This window comes from Grammomys surdaster, unplaced genomic scaffold (genome assembly GCF_004785775.1).
Source record: "Grammomys surdaster isolate TR1022 unplaced genomic scaffold, NIH_TR_1.0 99, whole genome shotgun sequence".
NCBI lineage: Eukaryota > Metazoa > Chordata > Mammalia > Rodentia > Muridae > Grammomys > Grammomys surdaster.
The window spans coordinates 9,330,825-9,352,993 of record NW_021604578.1 but is presented as its reverse complement, the minus strand read 5'-3'; the positions used below and the strand labels follow the sequence as shown (position 1 = coordinate 9,352,993).

Sequence of the window (22,169 nt, the reverse complement as noted above, 5' to 3'; positions counted from 1 at the left end):
ATAGATTGACCACAGGACTTTGTGTAAACTATTGAAGTATATTTCAGACCTTTAAATACATTTGTTTTGGAGGTAGGGTCCTGCTAAGTTACCCAGGCTGTCCTTGAACTCACTCTGTAGTTCAACCAGGCATTGAGTTTTTGTTCCTTCTGCCCCAGCTTCCTTAGTACTAGGGATTGTAGACATGTACCATAAGGTTTGAACTCTTACTTTAAGAAATAGCAGGTATCTGGGCTTGGTGAGGCATGGCTTTTATCCCAGCACCCAGTAGGCAGAAGCAGGTAGGTCTCTGTGAGTTCAAGGCTAGCCTGAGCTAGTTCCAGCCCTGTCAGAATTGCATGCTGTATTTATAAGAAAAGAAAGATGGATAGAAAAAAGGAAGGAGGGAGGGAGTGCAAGAAGGAAAGAAAAAAAAGGAAAAGAAACATCATAAAGGCCTCTGTCACTGAAACTAACAAGGGCCAATGTCCTTCGATTCCCAGTCTTGAAAGAGTTACTGAGGTAATCGTATTTGCAGGAGCTAACTCTGGCTGAACATAGTCTTTTAGATGACTCATCTCCGTATTTAAATGTTGTACCTAAGAAGGTTTGCTTTTGAGTCTCTTGGTCTCTTGTCTGCATCCCAGAATCTTTAGTTCAGAAATAGTGAGAGTGGAAAACAGTGTCGAAAGGACCAATGGTGTGGACCACCTCCACACTGAGGTGAGGGTAAGGTGACCAGGTATGGATGATGGGAGCACTGTCGTTTTCCTTGTCCACACACACCACTGAGCCTGTCCTGCACATCCCCAGTAGAATTGGTCCAGGAGCCAGAAAGTCCTTCTCTTGCAAGATTGAGAGGTGGGACTCCCTGTGGCCACAAGCATGGCTTTTACTTCACTCTGGTGACCAGGGTACGGGAACAGACATAGGGTACCTCCTTCCACATCAGAGGACTCAAGAGCAGTATGACACTAACTTCCACAGTGACCTGCAGTGGCTTATTCTGTCTGCTCTGGAAGTTTCTGCATGCATTTCTTTCTGTAGTATTCCCTAGGTACCAATCTTCTTGCCACAAAGGTGGTCATCATCATGGGCTAACCCACTCTAAGTATCATCTCTCTGCCCCTTGTACTGCAAGCCTTATGGATGCCGGTTAGGGGACGTGGATCCTTGTCACTTGCTCAGGAACAAGCTGATAGTTCAAATGAACTGCCCTCAGTGGGGGTTATGTCAAGAAATGTTTGTGTAAAATAACTACACTCATTTAATTAAAAAATAATTTTTTTCTGAAGTGTGTGTGGCAGTGCTTATTAGAAATCCCAGCACTAACAGGCCCAAGGTGGGAACGTTACAGATTTAACATCAGCCTGGTATACCAAGCAAACTCTATCTTCCAAGATAAGTAAAATGAAATGATTGAAATAAATAAAGTAGGTTGTGACTGGGTAGATTAAGAAATAACCACTGAGATTTAAGATATCCTTTCTTCAACTTATCGAAGCTGAGAAATATTTCAAAGAGTCCCAGGTCCCAGGTTCCCACTTTGTTCCAAGAAGAATACTTCATGACTTCTTGCATTTCCCTGCTTCCCCAAGACATGTCACACTGACACCTTGCTCTTGTATCCCTAGTCTACTGGAGCTGACGTTACCCTAGCAACAGCACCCACATGGTAACATTCCCCTGTAAGTACAGTGGCTGGAACTCAAGTCAGTTGAAAAGTTTCGTAGGGTTTTTTATTAGTGGATGATGCACTCCTATGTTATGTACGACTTCTGGCCTATCCAAGGCTTACACATGACCGTACAGATCACTTGATGCTGATCACCTACAAATATTAGATGCCCAGGATACTCTCACAGAAGCCAGCTCTGTAGCTGGTTCTTTGCACTGCATTCCTGGCTAACATCTACAATGGGAAGTCTAGAGAAAGGTGCAGGCCCAGAGCTGAGAACCCTTTTCTACTTATAGCACATCCTTTGTGCCTAAAAAGCAGCGTTGACACTGGTTGGTAACCAAGGAGATCCTCTTTTGTCCAAGGGAGATAGACAGTGGGTAACATCCTGGAAGACATGTTTTCAACCCAGAGGCTGGGAAGGACATGTACTGAAGATAAAGATGGAGTTACTGTAATTCCCAATGGGATTTTCTTGCAATGGAATGTACCATTTAATATTGATCAAAAGTGGTCAGAGAACTGTTGGAGACTTCTAACACTGCCTCTGGTTTGTTTTTCAGACATGGAGATGACTTGATTGTGACTCCATTTGCTCAGGTAAGCAGACCTTGAAGGCTCCTCAAAGATTTACACATTTGATGTGGAGATTTTATTCTGATTCGCAATATGACTTTATTACATACACCTGTGTAGATGAAAATTGTTTTTGCTCATTCTAGTAATTAAAAAGCAATGCCAGAGAATATAATCTTAACCCTACAGATGTGCTTAGTGTAAGGTTGTTAGACCTGAGGAGTGTCTATACTTCAAATAACAAGTTCTCTAAGGGAGATAGTACCTACTCGGCAGGCCCCTATTTCCCTAAACTGGAATTAGCACCAGAAGAGGACTATATCATGGATTAAATTACATCTAGTATAATTAGCACATGATCTGTGTTTGAAATTTAGTAATCCCGTTCAACTTGATACTTTATTTACTCATTTTTTTACATGTGTTATTTGCACAAAGATTTACCTGAGCAACACATTTGTGTTCTTTCTGCATAAGAGAAAAAAAATATTTCAACTCCATGGCATAGATGTGAGATGATAAAATGACCTAAAATGTTTTGGAATGTGTACAGAATGGTTAAGAACCAAATGTTTTGTTGAGCGAAATGGGACCTTGTACATCTCGTGTAGATCTGCTTATCAGAACAGAGCCTACAGAATCTTTCTGTTACTGTAATGTCCAAATCATAACCAGATTTAGGTACTAGGTCACATCTAAACTCCTTTTCACTCTTAAGTTTTGAGTGTTTGAACTTTTATAAAAGCTCTGAGGCACCCTGGTCCACAAGGGGGGAAAAAAGGTGGCCAGCTTTCATTCGTTTGTACATTTTATCTTAGAATGATTCTGCTCTGGGCTCAAATCTTTTAGTGTGTTTCCTTAGACATGAAGGAATCTCCTTTAACTCTCTCATGTGTGCTGTTCATCTCTTCTCCTTTGAACATAGCAACCCTTTAGCCAGTGTCCTTAGGGCTTGTGAAGGAGAACAAGTCAAAGCAATGCTGGGGAGCTGGCTCTGCCGTCAGCTGGTTGTTTTCCACGGTCCCAGTGGTTTCGACTACCTTCTAAAACCTAAACCTGGGAACCTTGTTCCTGGTGACAAGCATTTAAACCCTAGATACCAACATCTGTGTCCCCTTTAGATGCAGGAGATGTGGTCACTCTGAAAGCCGGAACAACTGTGTTATCTTGCTTATACCAAACACACTGTGACACCCAGATAATTTCAGGGGGGGAAATACAGCGCCCATTGTTAACATGACAGAGAACTAGCATTCTGTTAGGGATAGGTTATCAACAATATATTATACACTCCTGTGTATCCTTCCCGTTCCATCTCGGAACAGTGGTCTTGTGGCCAAGTTCATTGACTACATGGGACAATGGGGAAAGTTCATTGTCTTCTTTCATTTGCTTTTCATTCCACTTTTACAAAACAAACAAACAAATCAACAACCAAAACACAACTTGTGGATCATCAGGATGAATTACTCCGAGTAATCTTGTCCTTACCTTCATTCTTAGTAGGCCAAGTCATTATGAAATCACCCAGCACTTTCTGACCTAGAGAATCAATCACTTCATGAATTTTAATAAAAGTATAACTTAGAAAGAGGTTTTATTTTCAACAGAGGAAACTTTTTTATGCTGTAAATAATTCTCCACTAATTTTGTTTGGTTTTTTTGTTTTGTTTTGTTTTCTTGAAGCAATTCCTAAGAGTCTTTGACCTCACAAGGACACATCATCTCCTCCAGGCCCTGTATGTCACAGCCTGTGCTGTACTGCCACCTAGTGGCATATACTGTGCACAGCCTGAAAAAATCCCAAAAAACATTTTATCCGTTCACTTTAACTGTTTAATGAAGCCAGAATTTTTTTTTTTCCTGCCAACATCAGTGAATCCTATTGGCTAAGAAACGTTTGAAAGCAGTCTGGAAGAACCTGAGAATTGTGTGCATGGATATTCCCACGCTGTGGCCTAGTTCATGAACAATATTTTCCTGTAGTGCTAGCACTGTTCATTATCAAGATTTAGAATTTTTCATCATTCTTTTGCTTGTTTGTTTGTTACCTTAAGCAATTACACACTTACTGGAGGTGGCCAAATAGAAAGAAATGACTTTAATTTTTAAGCCTAAACCATCTGGAAGAAACGATAGAGACCCTTTGATAATAAGCTTTAAAGAGGCCAGAAAATTCTAGGCTCTGTAGAGCCCAGCTGCAGCTTCCAGTGCTGGTCTGAGTCTATGGCAGAAAGCTGTCCGGGAACACAAAAGAATCTAGGAACTTGGCCCTTCACCCAGGGGCTCTAGTAAACCCGTTTCCTCTTTTCCTCTTCTAACTCGCTCAAGGCTTGCTTCCCTCCAGTGTCCTGAAGGACAAGAGTGTTGAAGAGAAGAACTTAATGACATTTCTAGAAAGAATGTCAGTTAGTCACTCAGGCCCCTCATGTGTGGCATGTGAGGCAACCTCATGTGTGACAGATTCATCTGGGAAACTTCTATTTATATTTCTGCCAGGATCATATAACTTACAGAGTGGAAGATATTGTTAGCATTTAAATAGAAAGCCATCTTTGTCCTGCCACAAACCAAAGCAGTGTTTTAGTACTTACATCCTTGTGTCTTCAATGTCATTTACTACAACAGAATGTACAATTTCATATGCAAAAATACAAGCTAAAATTCAGCAGGCCACAGGCAGGCAGTCAGAGCCTGGGGGAGGTTTCGTCCCTCACTTTCATTTTGAAATGTGTCATACTATATATGCAGTAAATATCTAAAGCAGAAATAATAATAGTAAAATGAAGTTAAGAAATAGAATAGTGTCAATGCTTCAAATACTGCTTAAATGTCCCTCCCCCAATCCATTTGTCTGTCCACCAAAATAGCAATCATTTGATTTTACCCAGATTATGGAGCACAGTACAATTTACTTGACAACTTTTTTGTTGTTGTTGTTTAAATTCTTCAATATCCAAAACATAGGTATTATTTAAAATAAATACATAAAATGTACATACTAAACCCCCCAAAATTCAGTTTAATATCTTATTAGTATAATAAAAGTTAAAAATGAAATACAGATGAGGTATGGTAGTAAGCACCTTTAACCCCAGCAATCCAGGAATGAGGCAGGCAAATCTCTGAATTAGAGGCCAGTAGAGTCTATATAGGGAGTGCTAAGCCAGACAGGGCTATATAGTAATCCCCATCTCAAAAACAAAACAAACCTCTCTACAGAAAAGATTTCATTCATAAATTAATATTTCCCTGAATAGACTATTTTTTTCAAATGATTATAAACTATGAATTGTCTTTAAAACTTTTCCTACAGAAATGAAATACTAAATTACTACTTCTACTACCCAATGGCCAAATGCTGTTGGGTAAACACAAAAGTGTTTTGTGATAAAGATCTCAAAATTCTGAGGTTAAAATCTTTACCTAGAATAGGGTGTAGCTAGCTGATGCAATCATTGTATTTAAGTACTTTATTAACATGTTTGCTGTTCACATCTTAGAATAAAAATTAAGTCGTCGTGATTTCACGACTGGATCATTAATCTTCTTATTTCTGCATCATTCAGAATTTCATGCCTCATGAAAGACACTACGGTCTGACGTCAGCGGCTAGTTATTTGGATATTCCATCGCAGGCTGTGTGACCTTTCAGAGTTGTGTGTGATAATGAGCCAGGTTTTCCAATGATTGGCTGACTTACTAGGAGGCTCCATGAACTCCTTCAGGGGGACCGCTGAAGGTCACCACTACTGCAGAGCATAAACAGCTCCCTTTGACTTGAACAGTTCCCATCAGCTTCCAAGAAAACAGACACAGAGTGGCTTTCGTCTGGACCACTGTCCAATGAAGAAACTCGGGGCACAGTTCTCAAACCCCTAGGTCAGTTAGAAAACTGAGGATTCTGTGTATTGCCACTGATAAGCATTAAGCAAATGTCCCGTGGGCCAGATAATTAAATGGAAGTTTCCATAATAAACACACAGTCACCACATACTTAAGCAATGTCATTGGCATTAACCTGTAGTTTCTGTTAACTGTCAAAGCAACTCTAATGGGTAGATAGCACTCTCTTTATACAGAAGGTGCATTTAACACATGACTCTCTTTACTCAGTGTGTGCATTAACACATGACTTATACCAGGACATGTGAAGTCATCTCACGACACGTGAACTCTTTACAGGCACTGAGTTCTTACTGACATATCTAATCTTACTGTAGAGTCCACCCCTGAAGAACATAGCCCATTCTAAGAGCACAGGAGGGTCATCAGGCTCCTGTAACTTCTCTCTGTGGCTTACTCCCATTCCCTAGGCATCTTTTATTTCTGAGTTAGAGTAAAGAAGAAGCTATCAGAGGTGGGAGCATCCACTTCCTGGCATATCCACATACATCCAGATATATTGCTTCCATATATTCATTTCTTCAACACCATCTTATTGAACACTTTCTTCATGCTGGACAGAGTACAGAATGGTACCCTTTGTACACAGCACTAGCGTCTTCTGTGATCAGCAACTTTCTGGGGACTTCTTATATTCCACAATGTGCACAATCCCCCAGAGGCAGAGGCAAAGAATACCTGTGGACTAACTAGCTAGCTTAGCCATATGGAAAGATGGAAAAACAACTAAAGATTTACTTAACCTGATGTCCTGAGTTCATGGGAATCTTGACGAAGTTTTCTAAGAGAATTAGAGACTAGTTTTACTTTCTTTTAATCACTAAACTGAGACTTTCATGGTATTTTGTATTATAATATTTCGTAATAGCCTGAAATGCAACAGCATTTTGCATGTGCATTGCTGGGACATTGTATTGAGGACTTAAGCACTGGGGAATAATACCACTGCTGTTGCCAGAAACAAAGCCAGTGAGAAGGGGTTCTACAGAGTGCTGGAAGTTTAACCTTCCTGGTTTTCCTAACCAGGATTAAAAATTTTACTAAGACCTGGAAGATTCCATAATGGTATATAAAACTGAGCTGTGAGCACCATGATTTTTTTCTTTAAAAAAAGAAAAAAATGGTTGCACCCAACCTGCCCCAGATCAAGAACACTAAGCAATTCTCTCTCTCTCTCTCTCTCTCTCTCTCTCTCTCTCTCTCTCTCTCTCTCTCTCTCTCTTTCTCTCTCTCTCTTTTTTATTATAGGTCTTGGCCAGCCTGCGAACTGTACGAAACAACTTTGCTGCATTAACTAATTTGCAAGATCGAGCACCCAGCAAGTAAGCTGCCCTCCCTCCCTCCTCTTTCAGCCGAACCTGTAGTGTCTTCTCAACTTGCACTAAACACATTAGACAACTCTGAATCACCTCCCTTGTCTGCTTGTTTGCCCCACACCATACGCTGTCTACTTTATTTTCTGTAATGACTTTGTAGTGACACTTGAGGCTTGAAATACAGAAGAAGCAAAAGCAAATGCGGTGATACCCTGGGTAGAATTCACCTGGGAGGACCGAGCCTCGATTGGTTTCGCTCCCAGGACCATCTCAGGTTCTACTTGCCTTGGGAACTGTCCATGGCTTGTACTTTGTTTGAATCTGTATTCCTAGTTCCCTTCCTAACCCCTACCCTGCAAGCGTTGCAGGAGTCAAGAAGTCAAAAAGCATTTGCACCCAAGGGTGTGCTTTGAGGAATCTATTCCTTGCCGGTGGCGATTCCTGTACAGCCCGGCCAGCTGTACCATGCCATACTGACCCCAGCAGCTTCTGGGGCTTTTGGAAGAAACAAAGTTCCTTTAAGTTTCCTTCAGATACCATCACCTAGGTAGCAGCATTTAAATTGGTGACAGTTGATCTGACAGGTGTGAGGGCATCACACTGACAGTTGTGTCTCTGAAGAGATGTACATTCTATCCCAAGCTAATTCATAAACTGTAACTTTGCTACTGTTAGGAATTGTAAAAACTATTTTGCCGAAGCGGTTGCATCCCAGAGGTTGAGGACTGTGGATCCAGAGGGCTCAGCATCTGCCTGATGTGTACTTCTAGCACCACTGCAACATTTCCAAGTTTACCATCTCTCTTTGAGGAGGGTTATGTTCCTTTTTATTTTCTTTAAGGAACTATTTGAGGGAGAACCCATACTAAGTTTGACCCCAGGTGGGTAATCTAAGCTAATCACTGAAATTTTTAAAACCTATTCTTCACTAAATGATATAGCAACATCCTCCTGGATCTGATGGTCAATATTTATGTATTACTGTTACTCTTTGGGTGCCAGGTTCCCACATGTAAGCCATTGAACTGATTTTAGAAAAGACGAATAGTAACAAGACAATGATTTGGTTCTCCACAACTGTACAAAAGCTTAACAACTTCATTTGCTAACACCATGCCAAGGGACTACTTTCTAAATTTTTACAGAACAAGGACTGAAAATTCTTATCAATATATAAGTAGTTTGACTAAACTCGGGGCTACAGCAATGCCACCCAAAACATGTTTTGTCACTTATACATAAGAAACCTTCAGCAAGAACATAACCATGCTACCTAGACCAGAACAGCCTTCTAAAACAATAAAATCATGTGTAATGAAGCATTTTATTAAGTTCACATTTCCACTTTTTGGTTTACAATAAAAATATAAAATAACTCTGTCATAAATCTAGGTACATTTTCAGACACAAACAAAATTTAAATGTGAAACATGCAACAGTAAACTTGAGCACCATGATGCAGCTGGGAGGCTGAGTGGAGCCTGTCAAAGCAGACAGGATGTTAGGACGGCTTTCCCCGGGTATCCTCCAGCCCAGGCAGGAGACACATCCTTTCAGCAGGATCAATGGAAAGGGCTAGCTGCAATCTGCACATATGTGTGACTGTCGAGCTCTCTCTCTCTCTCTCTCTCTCTCTCTCTCTCTCTCTCACACACACACACACACACACACACACACGTGCATACACACATGCACACTCCAAATAGTCGACAGCAGAGCACAGTGTAATGTTAGTGTCACAGTGTACTAGTTCAAACTTCAGCTTCAGTGCCCTAAAACGTTCAACTTCTCAAAACTTATTGCTTTCTTAGTTAGCAACACACACACACACACACACACATATGCACACACAATCAGCTCACCTGCCTTCACCCTTGTCATAAGGATTAAGTGAGATTTCAAGTATACAGCACAGGATCTGGCCCACAGCAAGCCCTTAGTAAGGCCTAACCACTAGAAAAAAGCATGTGCATGTGTGTGCATGCACACACACTAAAAAGACCTTAGGTGTTCTGCAGACATCTTGCAACATAAGCATTTCTTGAAGGATATTTAAAGATTTCTGTCCTTTAAAGGCTTCCAGCTTTGGGTAATAGCCTTAAAAAGCTCTATTTCCCAATCGTTTAATGGATGTCTTATAAATGATTTTTCTTTTCAACTTAACTTGGTTAGCACTGACCAAATGAATACTATACGCATTGTGCTGGCCTTGATAGGGGATGCAGGTTAGTGGTACAGCAGGCATTTCCTAAGGGTGTTTACAATCATCTTGTGGGAGCCGTCAAACAACTGAAAAGCAGTGAAGAATACCAACAGGAATCTCCTCAAGTATACTACATTGGTGTGGTATAGGACACTGAGATTTCTAAGGCATCTGTTTAGGCAAGCTATTAATAGACTTCTCTGACAAATGTGCCAGAGAGGCTTCTCAATGAACAAAGCAGAAAGGAAAAACAGTTACATACATTCTGTCTCTATTTACACCATAGTTTAGAGGAATCATTCACTCCTGGCAATGTATAAGAAAACATGAGACTGTACGCCAGGAATAAGTTTCTAATACTGTACCTGGGGAAACTATTATACACTGAGCACATTTTCACAACCAGAACTCTATTTTGTTCTGCATACCCAAACTTAGTTGAATCCAGCCAGACAATAAGAATACCCTCTCTGGGCACATGCTATAAAGTTTCTGTCCGTTTAATCCAGTGTCCTTCACTTTCCTAGCTATGAGATTTAAGTTGACTGTTTTTCTTTTCTTTTTCCCCGTTTTCTATCCGAGCTACAGTGAAGGGGCATCTAAGAATCTTACTGGCTAATCTGAATGACGTCACTAGGTTTATGTCACAGCTTTAAAATAATTCCTTAGATTAGAATAGTGTACTCAAAACAACTTAGGATACTGAAGTCAAAAAGCACCATACATTTACTACTTTGTGTTTTCTTTCTTTGCCAGAAGATCACCCATGTGCAACCAACCATCCATCAACAAAGCCACCATCACAGGTAAGAGACCTGTGGGAGCTTCTTCGTCTCCTGTTTACCAAGCCTTAGCCCTGTGCCCTGTTCTTAACACCCATGTTATGCTATGAGTCTAAAATGAATTTCTCCCTTTCCGTTTCTACGTTGCCATTGGTCTCACACAGTGGCTCTCAACCCTCCTAATAGTGTGACCCTTTAATACAGTCCCTTGTGTTGTAGTGACCCCCAACCATAACATTATTTTCACTGGTTCTTCCTAACTGTAATTTTTGCTACTGTTATGAATCATGATATAAATATTTGTGTTTTCAGATGATCTAAGGTGGCCCTCTAAAAGGGTCATCTGACCTTCAAAAGGGTCACCACCCACAGGTTAAGAAATGCTGTCTCCTGTGATTTGCGTTTCTGCTATTCCTTGTGAAATATTTCCTGGTGTACTACAGACTTGACTCTGTGTTTGGGCTTGGTTTAGCATCATTGTAGACACTTGTATCTGGCGAGCTTCATTGCTCATACAATGTTACCTCTGTTGTTGTGTTAGCCTTCTCTGCATTGTCTGAGTGCAACATAGCTTAGTTAAAGTGGAATGGCAAAGCCAAATGTACTCCCACGGGCTTACAACCCTCATACTAAGGGAGGATTGCAAATTCAAGACCAGCCTGGGCCACTACAAAGCAAGTCCGAGGCCATTCCAAGCATCCTAGTGAGAACTGTCAAAAATAAACAAACAAACAAAACCAGAAAAAAAGAAGAATTGGGACTGGCAATAAGGTTCAGCAGATAAAGGTGATGATTTCGAAACCTAAACCTGAGTTCAAGCCCCAGTACCCATTTGGTGGAAATAGAACCAACTCTCATAAATTGATTTCTGACTGCCACATATATGCCGTGGTACATATACAGCAACATACACACACACAAAATTAAAAACATGCTTAAAAATATAAAATGATGCATTCCTGATTAATTAGTGCTCAGTTTTGAAAGGTTTTCACACACAGCTTGGACAGATCACAGCAGACCAGATGGTTCCATGAGGGAGAGTTTATTAAGAGAGTAGGAGAGCGAGAGGAGAGAGGAGCAGAGAGAGAGTAGAGGCCGGCCATGACCACATGGAGAGAGGGGGAAGGGAAGGGGAGAGGGGAGATGACAACCTGCAGGCATGGGTCAATGGAGCAAGAGAGAGAGGAGGGGGGCAAGCAGTCCTTTTATAGTGGGCAGGGCTACCTGCCTGTTGCCAGGTAACTGTGGAGAGGTGCATACCTGGCTGTTGCCAGGTGACTGTGGCGATGGAGTTTAACAGATTACTAACAAGTTTTATGTAAGAAGGAAAGTTATTACTATTCCATTTACTTGTCAATAGAACTCGGAGAGCTAAGAGCAAGTGAATATATTCATTTAGACCTAGACCTGGGACCCAGGAAATGGCTTAGTTCATAAAGTACTTGTCATACAAACAGGAGGACTCTAGTATTTGCATGAGACTCTGGGCGTGGCATGGGACACCTATAATCCCAGTGCTAGGGCAGTAAAATAGCATGATATTAGGGCTTACTGGCCAGTCAGCCTAGCTCAATCAGGAAGCCCAGGGTCTCATTGGGAGACCCTATCTAAAACCATCAGATGGAGAATGGTTAACAGAGATACCAGACATTGATGTCTGGTCTCCATGTGCATACACACACACATGTTTATGCTGAGAGAGAGAGAGAGAGAGAGAGAGAGAGAGAGAGAGAGAGAGAGAGAGAGAGGAAAAGGACCCACAGATATTAGAGGAAAACAATACAAAAGAAGTAAAGGACATAAAAAGAAAATTATCCCTAGCATATTAGTCCACTTAAGATAGGAGACTTGACCTCAACTGAACCAAATCCAGAAGGATGATCTCATTTTGCTGAACTCGCGACCAAATTGAGCTCATTTAATTGTTTCTTGAAACCTCAATTGATTCATTAAAATAATTGCCCCGAAAAGAAAACCTATGATTTCTAAAATTATTACCAGAAGAAAATTAGCACATTCTCTAAGTTAGACCAATTTTTTGGTTTAAGTATCTTCTTTAAATCCAAAACCATAATCTGAAGAGGAGGAGGAACGAGAAGACGAGGAGGAAGAGGCTCTTACATGATTTTCAGTGAATATACTTTGTGGAAAATTAGCTATGCCTTGACCAATATGCTGGCTGGCTCTCTATGTTCACCACATCACAGATGATTCTGAAATACTTAATGTTGCTTTCTTTCTTGAGCATTCTATCAAGTGGTGGTGGTGGGGTATCATATTTTAATAACAATTAAGTTATCAGTTCTCTCTTCACTGGTTCTCTCTGTCTTGTCTGCTTGTGATGATGTCACAGTGTATTGGTTCAACACTTTGGGTCCTGATCGTCATCAAAGGAAGAATAGTAGAAGTTCCTCCCTACTAAAATTATTTCTCCAAGGAACAAATGTTTTGTTGTTCTTGTTGTTCTTGTTGTTTTGTTTAGAAACTCAGATTCATTATAACTGGCCCAAACAAAGATGGAAGTATGGAATGGGTTCCTCTTTTCTATACAACTTCCTGAGGAGGGTGAGGGCATATTTTTGTGAGCACATGCATGGCATTCCTAGTGAGTACAATACCATGGAACCTGAGGACTTTGCTCAGACACTCAGTGGGGCCCTGTGGGGAGGTGCTACCGTCCCCAGCTCCATGTGTCATCAGCAGATCACTGTAGTTGGGGTGAGAGTAGAAGCCAATGTTCTTTTCCTTTGATGTTTTTGTCACAAGGGTACATGTGTCTACCTTGTAAGTGGAGCAAAATCTTCCCCCAAAAGCAATGTAGGGTACCAGTGGAATGATTCGTGACCAACAAGCAATCTTGGTTTCTCCATGGTCAGTGTGCCTCTCCTCCTCCACACCACTTTGATGGCACCCAAACCAGACTCCAGGGAGAGTGGATTTACTCAAGGTCACAGAACTGCCTCTGCAATTTTTACATAACACTGATGTTCCTGAGAGGAAATCATTATCTGCTGGAATTAGGCAATTATGGTGAAGAAGGCCTCATTTGTACCTTCTACTAGTTTGTGACCGGAGGCTTAACTAGAATGGCAAACTAATTAGCTGTTGTTGACTGCCTAGAGCAGCTGAGCTGTTACGGACCACAATAGACAACACTCCCCCCACACACACACACCAACTGATGGAGTCATGTTTACTTCCCAAGCTTTGCCACCCAAGGTAGAAACATGGACAGGGAAAGTTCTCCTTTCCCAGTAATCTAGAAAAGCAAGTACCTGGGTAAAACCTAAAAGCTACTAACAAGAACAGTGATGATACTGGTGTCAAGACTTGATATGTGACTGTCTGAGATTTGAGATACCCAGAAAAGATGGCACATCCCTCAGGGCTCATCTATCTTTCAATCCTTCTGCTGAAGTCCTGGGAGGGGTAGAAAGGGGTTTTTGTTTGTTTGTTTTGTTTTGTTGTAAAGCCTGTGGGGACACTTTTAGATAAAACTGCAAGTGTGAATCCTAATTCTCTTTAAGTTTATTTTCTAACTAGAGAATGGAGATATGAGTACCTGACATTCAGAACCACTGCAAGAATGCAAGCAGATAAGTTATAGAAAGGGTAAAGTCAGGTCAGCAGGTCCTAAGTGACTAACCAAGTATTCATTTGGGCAGTCCTGTCCCATGCTTTCCATTTGTTCCTAATCCCTGTTTTCGCCCGGGAAAGTGGAGGTTACGGAGGACTGTAATGACCTTCTGTCGTTTTTCACTCTTGATGATGCCTTTGTTTCCATGTGGTAGCACCCACACATTTTCAATGCTTCCTTTATCACTTAGTGTAGGCTGACCAATCTAGGTCTGGAGCCAGTTACCTGTACCAGAAGCAAAGATGCTGTCAGGCCGGTAGAGGGCAGCAGAAAGGCAAAAATGCCCAAGTTCTGCTATTTGGGGGGACCAAGTCATGATGAGGGGACAGAAAGTACTTTTGAGCAGTCCTTTTATTTTAAAACAAGGTTAAGAAACATATCTGCAGCCACCTCTCAGAACCTTGTTATTCTCAATATCACTTGCGCTAGGTTTCTTAATTTTGCTATTTTCATCCTCTTTATGTAATCATATTCCATTGAAAATGTTCATGCAGGAATAAACCTCAAAGAAAATCTATTTAGATATCTTTATTGGAAACGTGAGAAAAACTGAGGACACTTCGAGAAAACAGTGCTTTGTGGCTGAGCTGAGAATAAATTCTCATCCTTGCTCTGAGCCCAAGTCCTAAGCCATGACCCCCAACCATTAAACACACACACACACACACACAAAACCACTAGAATAAGTAGCTTTAGTAAGTCTAAAGAAATATTTGCTTAAAGGAAACCTTAGGGAATATGAAAGACTGGTAGTTTCTGAGGTAGCTTTAGACTATTATGGATTTATAAAAATCACAAAATATCTTGGCTCAGTTTCTCACTGGAAATGTCTTCATAGTTAGAGCTATTTGAATAACATCTAGGAGTCATCCTAGAGGTAGGGTGATAGCAAGCCTAAAACGATAGGCTTTTGGTTTGTCTCTAAGGTCTTATATCAAAACAACACAAGCAGTAAGGTCACCACTCTCTCTGTCCCTGTAGAGGGGACAGGAAAATTGACAAGCATAAGGCAGTGTACACATGGTCCTGGTCCAGAAATAACACTGACCATTCCACGTTGAATTATTTTAACCTAGATACTCTTGATCCCACCAAGAAAAGAATGTTTACTCTGAATAGAATTCTGCCAGTCAGGAAGCAGAGGATTAAAATGTGAAGTATCCAAATACTAGTTAGTCAAAACAAGGTGGCAAGAAGAAACTTAATCTTCAGCAGTCATTGTTCTGAAGCACAAAGCAAAACTGAAGGTCCACTTGATAAGTTGTTAACACAACCAACCAAGGTATTTAAGAGAACAATGGTTTCTCTTAGGATGTGGGCTACTTGTTTAAACACTTTCAGCTTATTAAAGAAAAGAAACCAAGGTTTTTTGGGGTTTTTGTGATAATATGATACTAGTAATTATTTAGATCTTTTTTAGTCTGTGTGTCCCATGCATGTATGTGATAAAAAGAGTAGTATATATTATTCATAAAAATATACTATAGTATATTCATATACATTTAAAATGTATACAAATACACACACATACATACACACACACACACATACACACACATAGGGATGGGACTTCCTTCAGGAAATGAGAGAGATCAATGTGTAAACATTTCATGTGTCCTGAGGAGACATGAACTATAATGTGTGTAAGGACCGCAGTAGAGCGAGACATCATCAGAGAAACCCTGTCCCGTCATTGCTAGCTTTGTTGTGTCACCTTTTAAATTTTCCTATAGTAAGAGAAAAATCTAGTGGCAAAGGACCCGTCACTCCAGAAGGAGTGCTCAGTGGGCTCTTTCTGGGTGTGCCTGAAAATGTTGCTGATGCCTTTTGCTTCATAGCGTCAATGAAGATTTAATAGAGATTACATGTGCTCATGATTATATATGGGTTATTTGCAGGCCTTTGCTTTTATATCATATATATATATATAAATATATATATATATATATATATATATATGTATTTGATATATATACATATATCAAATATATAGATAAAATAATGCCTAAGTATTCTGTTTTTTTAAGCTAAAACAGTTAACTTATGAAGCCCTCCCTCCTCCGTAATAAAAAGGCTTTTCTGGAGAGAAGATCTGTCTGACTACATGTATGTATGACTCTTTTATTAGCTGAACTCTTAGAATAGTAAAAGGCTATTTTCTTCCTTTACATATTACTTTCTTTATAGCTTGTGTTGCCGTCTCAGGCTTTATTTGGACAATCGAGTTAGAAACACACACACATACACACACACACACACACATACATACACACACACACACACACACACACACCATGACTTTTTCACTAGGAATTAGTAGAAGTTGTACTTGTACTTGGAATTACAACAGCACAGACAAGTGCCATAATCAACTCAATTGTGATCATTCCGAGTCTGATTTGGATACTTTGTTATAACTTTAGTTGAAAGAATGGGAAGCTGCTTAAGATTCATTTAGCTGGCAAAGCCAAAGGTCTAGCGCAGCCCTTGAGTTTCTGAGCTCTGAAACCCGTTTTTCCCCTTTCTAACTGGAGAATTCCAATCCATTTACTTAAATTCTTTAAGCCTTTGCTGTTTCCCCAATTAATTCTAAGTTAGTGATGAACACAATGCCCCGTCTCCAGAATGAATTCATTATATGTTTGTATTGTTCATCTGGCCAATGGGCATCTTCATCTCCTAGTCTTTATGAATCACAGGAAACAGAGTACAATGTAACTGCCAGTTCCAAAGACCTCACAAACAAAGAGAGAAAGCACAAAGAATAAGACTGAGAAGCAGACATTTCTACCTAGGTGAATCTGGGCGTGGGGCGAGGGCTCTGGTTTGGGGGAGGGGCGGCAAACAACATCCTTGAGCCCCTGGGCCCTATCATTAGCATTTCTAATGCATATGGTAACTAGGCCTGGCTTTCAGTCAGCACTCAGGAGGCAGGCAGATCTCCATGAAGTTGAAGACAACATTGTCTACATGAAGGTGACTTCAGACCAGTGAGACTTTGTCTAAAGAAGAAAAGCAAGTACAACAACAAAACAGAAAAGCATATGGTATTCTTCCTGAAGGGTTAGAAGATTACCTGAAACCAGAAACCAAGAAGAGTGAGATATGGAAGCATGACCAAGGGCATAGGGAACAGAAAAGCACAGTTCAAAGTGTGTTTTAGCAAAGGTAGATTATTAATACAACCTTATTGGAGCTCCGTACAGACAACATTGGTCTCATTGTAGGTGACATAAAAAATCATCAATAAGTTCTTTGGTTAGTCTTGTGGGGCTGGGATTGAAACCAGAGCCGACTGCAAGCTGTCCATGTGCTTTACCAGTGGGCTGCAACCCCATCCCCAATACTGTCAATTTTATTTTCTTAGATATTTGTGTGGTTCTGAAGGTCAAGCTCAGGGCTACCAATCAGTTTTCCATATAGGAACATACAAGATACATACCTGAGAATGACAGCTGGAAACAGTGTGGGCCATGTACATGATAATGTCCCTTAACCTGGGATGGTGGGTGGGGAACAGGAATGCCGGGATAGATCATAGCTGTATCCAGAGATTGATTATATGGGAAAGAGAGGAAGCCCTTTAAAAGAATGAAATCGCACAGAAAGAAACCGATCCCACCATTGTAAGTAGGTAGAAGTTTTAAAACATCCCAAACATTAAATAACATTGAAATTCTCATTAAGCTTTTTTTTAATGATTTACGAGAAAAAGATAAAAATTTAGAAAAACCCTTTTATTCTAAACAACATTTTATACATATTTTTGTAATCGAAGGTGGTGTTGGATGTTAATGAGGGACGGCTAGGCACAGATAGAACTCACTGCACACACTCTGATGACAAAATTCACTGTTGGGCATCAGGCGGCAGCCTCTCCTGGCCTAGCAATGATGCTGCCCCTTGTGTTCGGTATCAGAATGCTACAAGAAAGCATTACCTGTATCTTCCCCCACTATTTCCTGTGGATGCAAGCCCTCTGCTGGTTCTGGATCCCATAGCAAGACCATGCTCTTTTTCAATTGAGTAGGAAAGCTAATATGTAGCTAGAAAACCTACATGTTACCAATGCCCACTTCTCGTTGTAGCATGGTGCTACCAAAAGAGTCAAAACTCCCCTATGGGCCTACTTCAAGGAATTTACCACAACTAATTGCTAGGCATTTCCTGAACCAAATCTTTGAGCTTAGGTCTTATGACCAACAAAAAGTTGCAGTTAGAACACTTGATGCTCCAAACACATAATAGGGCGATATTAAATAAAGTAGGTGAGAATACTGTCCAGGTACGGTGTTATCACTGTATTGGTTGCTGATAAATAGTTGCCAATTCTTGTCTTTTTGGAAAATGCATAAACATAACAGTGGAATCTATACACTAGATAATATGTATGAAGTGCTAGGGGATCAGAGATACAAGTTGACACTATTATCTGACAACTTCGTCATCATATTCGTCATCCTCAGGGTCGTCATTTCTGCTATCTCTTAAAATATATACAAGGTTTTAATTAGCCCAGCTTGCTCCAGTTTGAAGAGAGAATGGAGCATCGTCGTGTGATTGTTTGTGTCCGAGGTAGGAGTGAGTTGGGGAAATATTATGTTTAGAGACTGTGTTCTTTCTGTCTCCACAAACACTATACCAAGTCTCCTTTTCAAAAATCCGAAGGGAAAGAATAGCAAAAGCTGTATTCCTCAGCCACTCCTTCCACGCCCTGAGTGCTTCCCACCCACTTGAAACTTAAGAACTTTTCTAGGCACACTGGGAAATGCAAAGAGTGTGTGAGACAAAAGCCTTAAAGTTCTTCTGGAGCTAATTTCCCAGGTCATACTGTTTAAACGTTAGCCTGAGTTACTTAGCTCTCAAGAGAAAGACAGTTCATTCACAGTGCCCTGTCTTTTCCTAGCTCAAGAATTACTTTAATATCCATTAGGATACATGATTCTAACGTTAAGAAATGTCAACATTTGCCAATTAAAACATTGTATTTGTGTGATTTAATCCCCACACTCCGGAGGCAGAGGCAGATGGGCCTCTATGAGTTCCAAGTTAGCCTGGTCTATATAGTGACTTCCAGGCCAGCCAGAGCTACGGAGAAAACAAGAAAACAAAAGCAAAACAAAAGAGTAACAATGCAAAGAGGTTGACAGTGTTGCTATTCCATCTTTATCAATAAGAAAGTAGGCTAATTAAGTAAAATATACATGAGCGTTTCTGAGAAGTCCTGGAGGAGGAAGTACTGTGGGCTGTCTTGCTTTCAGCTTTCAAAACCATTCATTTTTAAGCTTTGAAAGAACATCATCTCCACTCATCAGGGTTGGGGTTTGGAAATCTACATATTTTCTCCTCAATAGCTTGTGTGGAGACCTTCATTGTTCTCTCGGCTGCCATGCTTCTAGACATCTCCTGGCTCTCCATCCCTCAAGTAACCTTAGGCCAGACATTTCTGACACCCAAGCATCCAGTGCTCTTTTCAGTCTGTCTTTCTTTCTGTAGTTTGGGTTACAGTATGGACAGCTGAAGGGAAGCATTTCCAGTCCACTGCATTGTCATGGGTAGAAACGCTTGGCTGTTTCAGGCATCTACCTTCTCAAGAGCCTGTCTCTGTTATTTGCATATTTCACCCTGACTTATCATGTGGAAACTGTCATTTCTGTGTCTTCCTGCGTTTGTGGTTTTAGTCATCCAGTCCCTGGTCTGGAGAAAGACTGCTTAAGCCCTAAGAATTTATCAAAACATAAAATACCTCTCCTGGGCCTTAGAAACACTACCCTAGAGTTTGGGGGGACATAAAAAGCCAAAATGTATTCTTTCTATGGTGTGACAGCAAACATTAAGTAAAGTTTAAAACAGAAAAGAAGGCTTACACATGAATGGATATGTGAGCAAATGAAACCAGGAAGAAAGGACAAATTGAAGCAGGAGGAAGATATCTTCTTTTTCTAGAAGATAAGGCCCTGCCTACAGGGCTATTTAGCTGGAAGAGTAGAAATGGTTTGGGAAAATGATATAGGAAGTTGGGGAACCTGAGAAAAAACTGTGGGGGCAATTTAAAAAAAAAAAAAAGGAATGGTTTCAAAGGAGCCAAGAAAGGAAGTAGGAGAGAGTTGGTCATGGATATCCCTGTAGTATGTCACTGGCTGTTAACTTGCTGTTATCTGGCAAAATTGCCTATCTAGAAAAAGTACTATATTTCCTTTCTTCCTTAAAATTGTCTATGTAGAAATAGAACTATATTCCTTTCTTTCCTTCTTTCCTTCCTTTCTTCCTTCCTTTTTCCTTCATTACTGGGACTCGAACACAGAGCCCTGTACCTTTGGTCAAGTGCTGTAGAACTGATCTCCACCCCTAGCCTTCCCTACACTTATTGATGCTTTATAGTTGAATGCAGAGTACTATGGCCTATGCTCTTTGTTTACTTTCAAGTGTAAGAACCAAAGCAAGAGATAGTGTGCATCCATATGATCTTTGCTCAGTAGCAATCAAAGTGGACAGGTGTTTGATAAGTTGTTCTTATTTAAATTTTTAATAAGGAATGCAATAGAGAGGGAATTAGTTATTCACAACACCCTATATTTTCCAAGAACACTATGTAAGGGAACCCTGGGATATGAGTTAGGTTTTAAAGCTCATTTGAAGTTTCATTTTTTAAGTTTCTGGGCATAAATATCCACATACTGGCCCCCATTTAAGAGCTAAGAGCCCTTAGTAGCAGCCTCCTTTACATTCAGACAGGTATAAGTGTCCCACAAAGAAAGAATCAGGAAAATGTGAGGTTGTCTAGTATATCAGATGTCCGTTTCTGAGAGAAAATACCTAGGATAATCACCTTAAAAGTAAAAAAAAAAAAGTTATTTGTTTTTGTTTTTACTCAGTTTCAGAGATTTTTATCATATGGTACATAACTCTATAACTTTGATTCTATAGCATCGTGGCATATAATGATGGGAACACATGGAAGAGGAAGTTTTCTAAGTTCATCATGTCCAACTATGGGAGACAGGAAGAAGAGATTCCCATATCCCTTCCAATGGGATAGCCTCAGTGATATAACTCCCATCTGTAATGGGTTCTAGATATGGACCAAATATAGCATATGGCCTTCTGGGGCTATTCAAGATCAAGCTATATTATCTAGAAAAAAATATCCTTGTCCATTGGTAGGATGGGATGGATTTCAATCCATTTGACCAGTGGAAGCTCACTGTAGAATACTACATATCTTACCTACCTAAAAAGTCAGTCACTGTGAAGCATAGAGTCCAACAGCAGGCTGGAAGAATTTGATTGTCCTCACAGCTGCCTCTACAGAGCCCCAGCTATGAACTCCTCACTGTATGCTTCCAGTTTGTCAGCACAGTTTTCATGTCAACAAAGCCATGCAGCCTGTAGTAAGTCCCACCCTACACTCATCCATCATCCCAGACTTCATCCTCATCTAGACTTCCCACAATCTAAGCACAGCAATTCCCCTTACCCAGAAACAGTCATGCTTTTCTTCACACTTAACAGTAACCAGACAGTCCCCAGAAATTGCTAGGTCTGTCATATCCACGAGCATCATTACACTATGGTATCAAGACCAAGGAAGCACAATTAACACAAAACTAAAAGCCCTTTCTGGGTTTCATTTCTAAAGATCTGTATGTCTTCTTAGAAGAGATGTTAAGACAAGTCAGTTACCTTCAGCAAATGACTTTCGGTGAATCCTGGCTGTGTTCCTGCTAACCATTTGACTTTGGGGGAAATTTTACTCCCAGCCATTGTTTCTCATCCATAATTTGAGGGTCAGAGCAAATGCATCCTGGAATGCCAAACAAGCGTTGAAAGAACTTAATATCAGGGGGACCAAAGAAGAGTAACACTAATGAGTATGTCACCTTTGAGCGTGCTAGAACAGCTCTTCCGGTGCAGTCCAGAAGAAATGGAAAGCCAACCTAAGAAAAAGTGAAATGAAGACAAGGGCTGTGTTTATCTTAAGTCATTTCCCTCTTGTCGCTTGGGTTCCTAAGAGAATAGCCATAGCCATGTCTAGAAAGAAAGAAAGAAAGAAAGAAAGAAAGAAAGAAAGAAAGAAAGAAAGAAAGAA

The 22,169-nt window shown here is 40.5% G+C and overlaps 1 protein-coding gene across 1 annotated transcript in view; it reads left to right on the top strand.

Moving 5' to 3' along the window:
- Pde4d (phosphodiesterase 4D) overlaps positions 1 to 22,169 on the top strand; it is a 1,038,684-nt gene that overhangs the window by 854,239 nt on the left and 162,276 nt on the right. Inside the window, exons 4-6 of the mRNA XM_028784385.1 lie at positions 2,221 to 2,257; positions 7,388 to 7,461; positions 10,415 to 10,464. Coding sequence (XP_028640218.1) covers positions 2,221 to 2,257; positions 7,388 to 7,461; positions 10,415 to 10,464 — 161 coding nt within the window. The remainder of the gene's footprint in view (positions 1 to 2,220; positions 2,258 to 7,387; positions 7,462 to 10,414; positions 10,465 to 22,169) is intronic.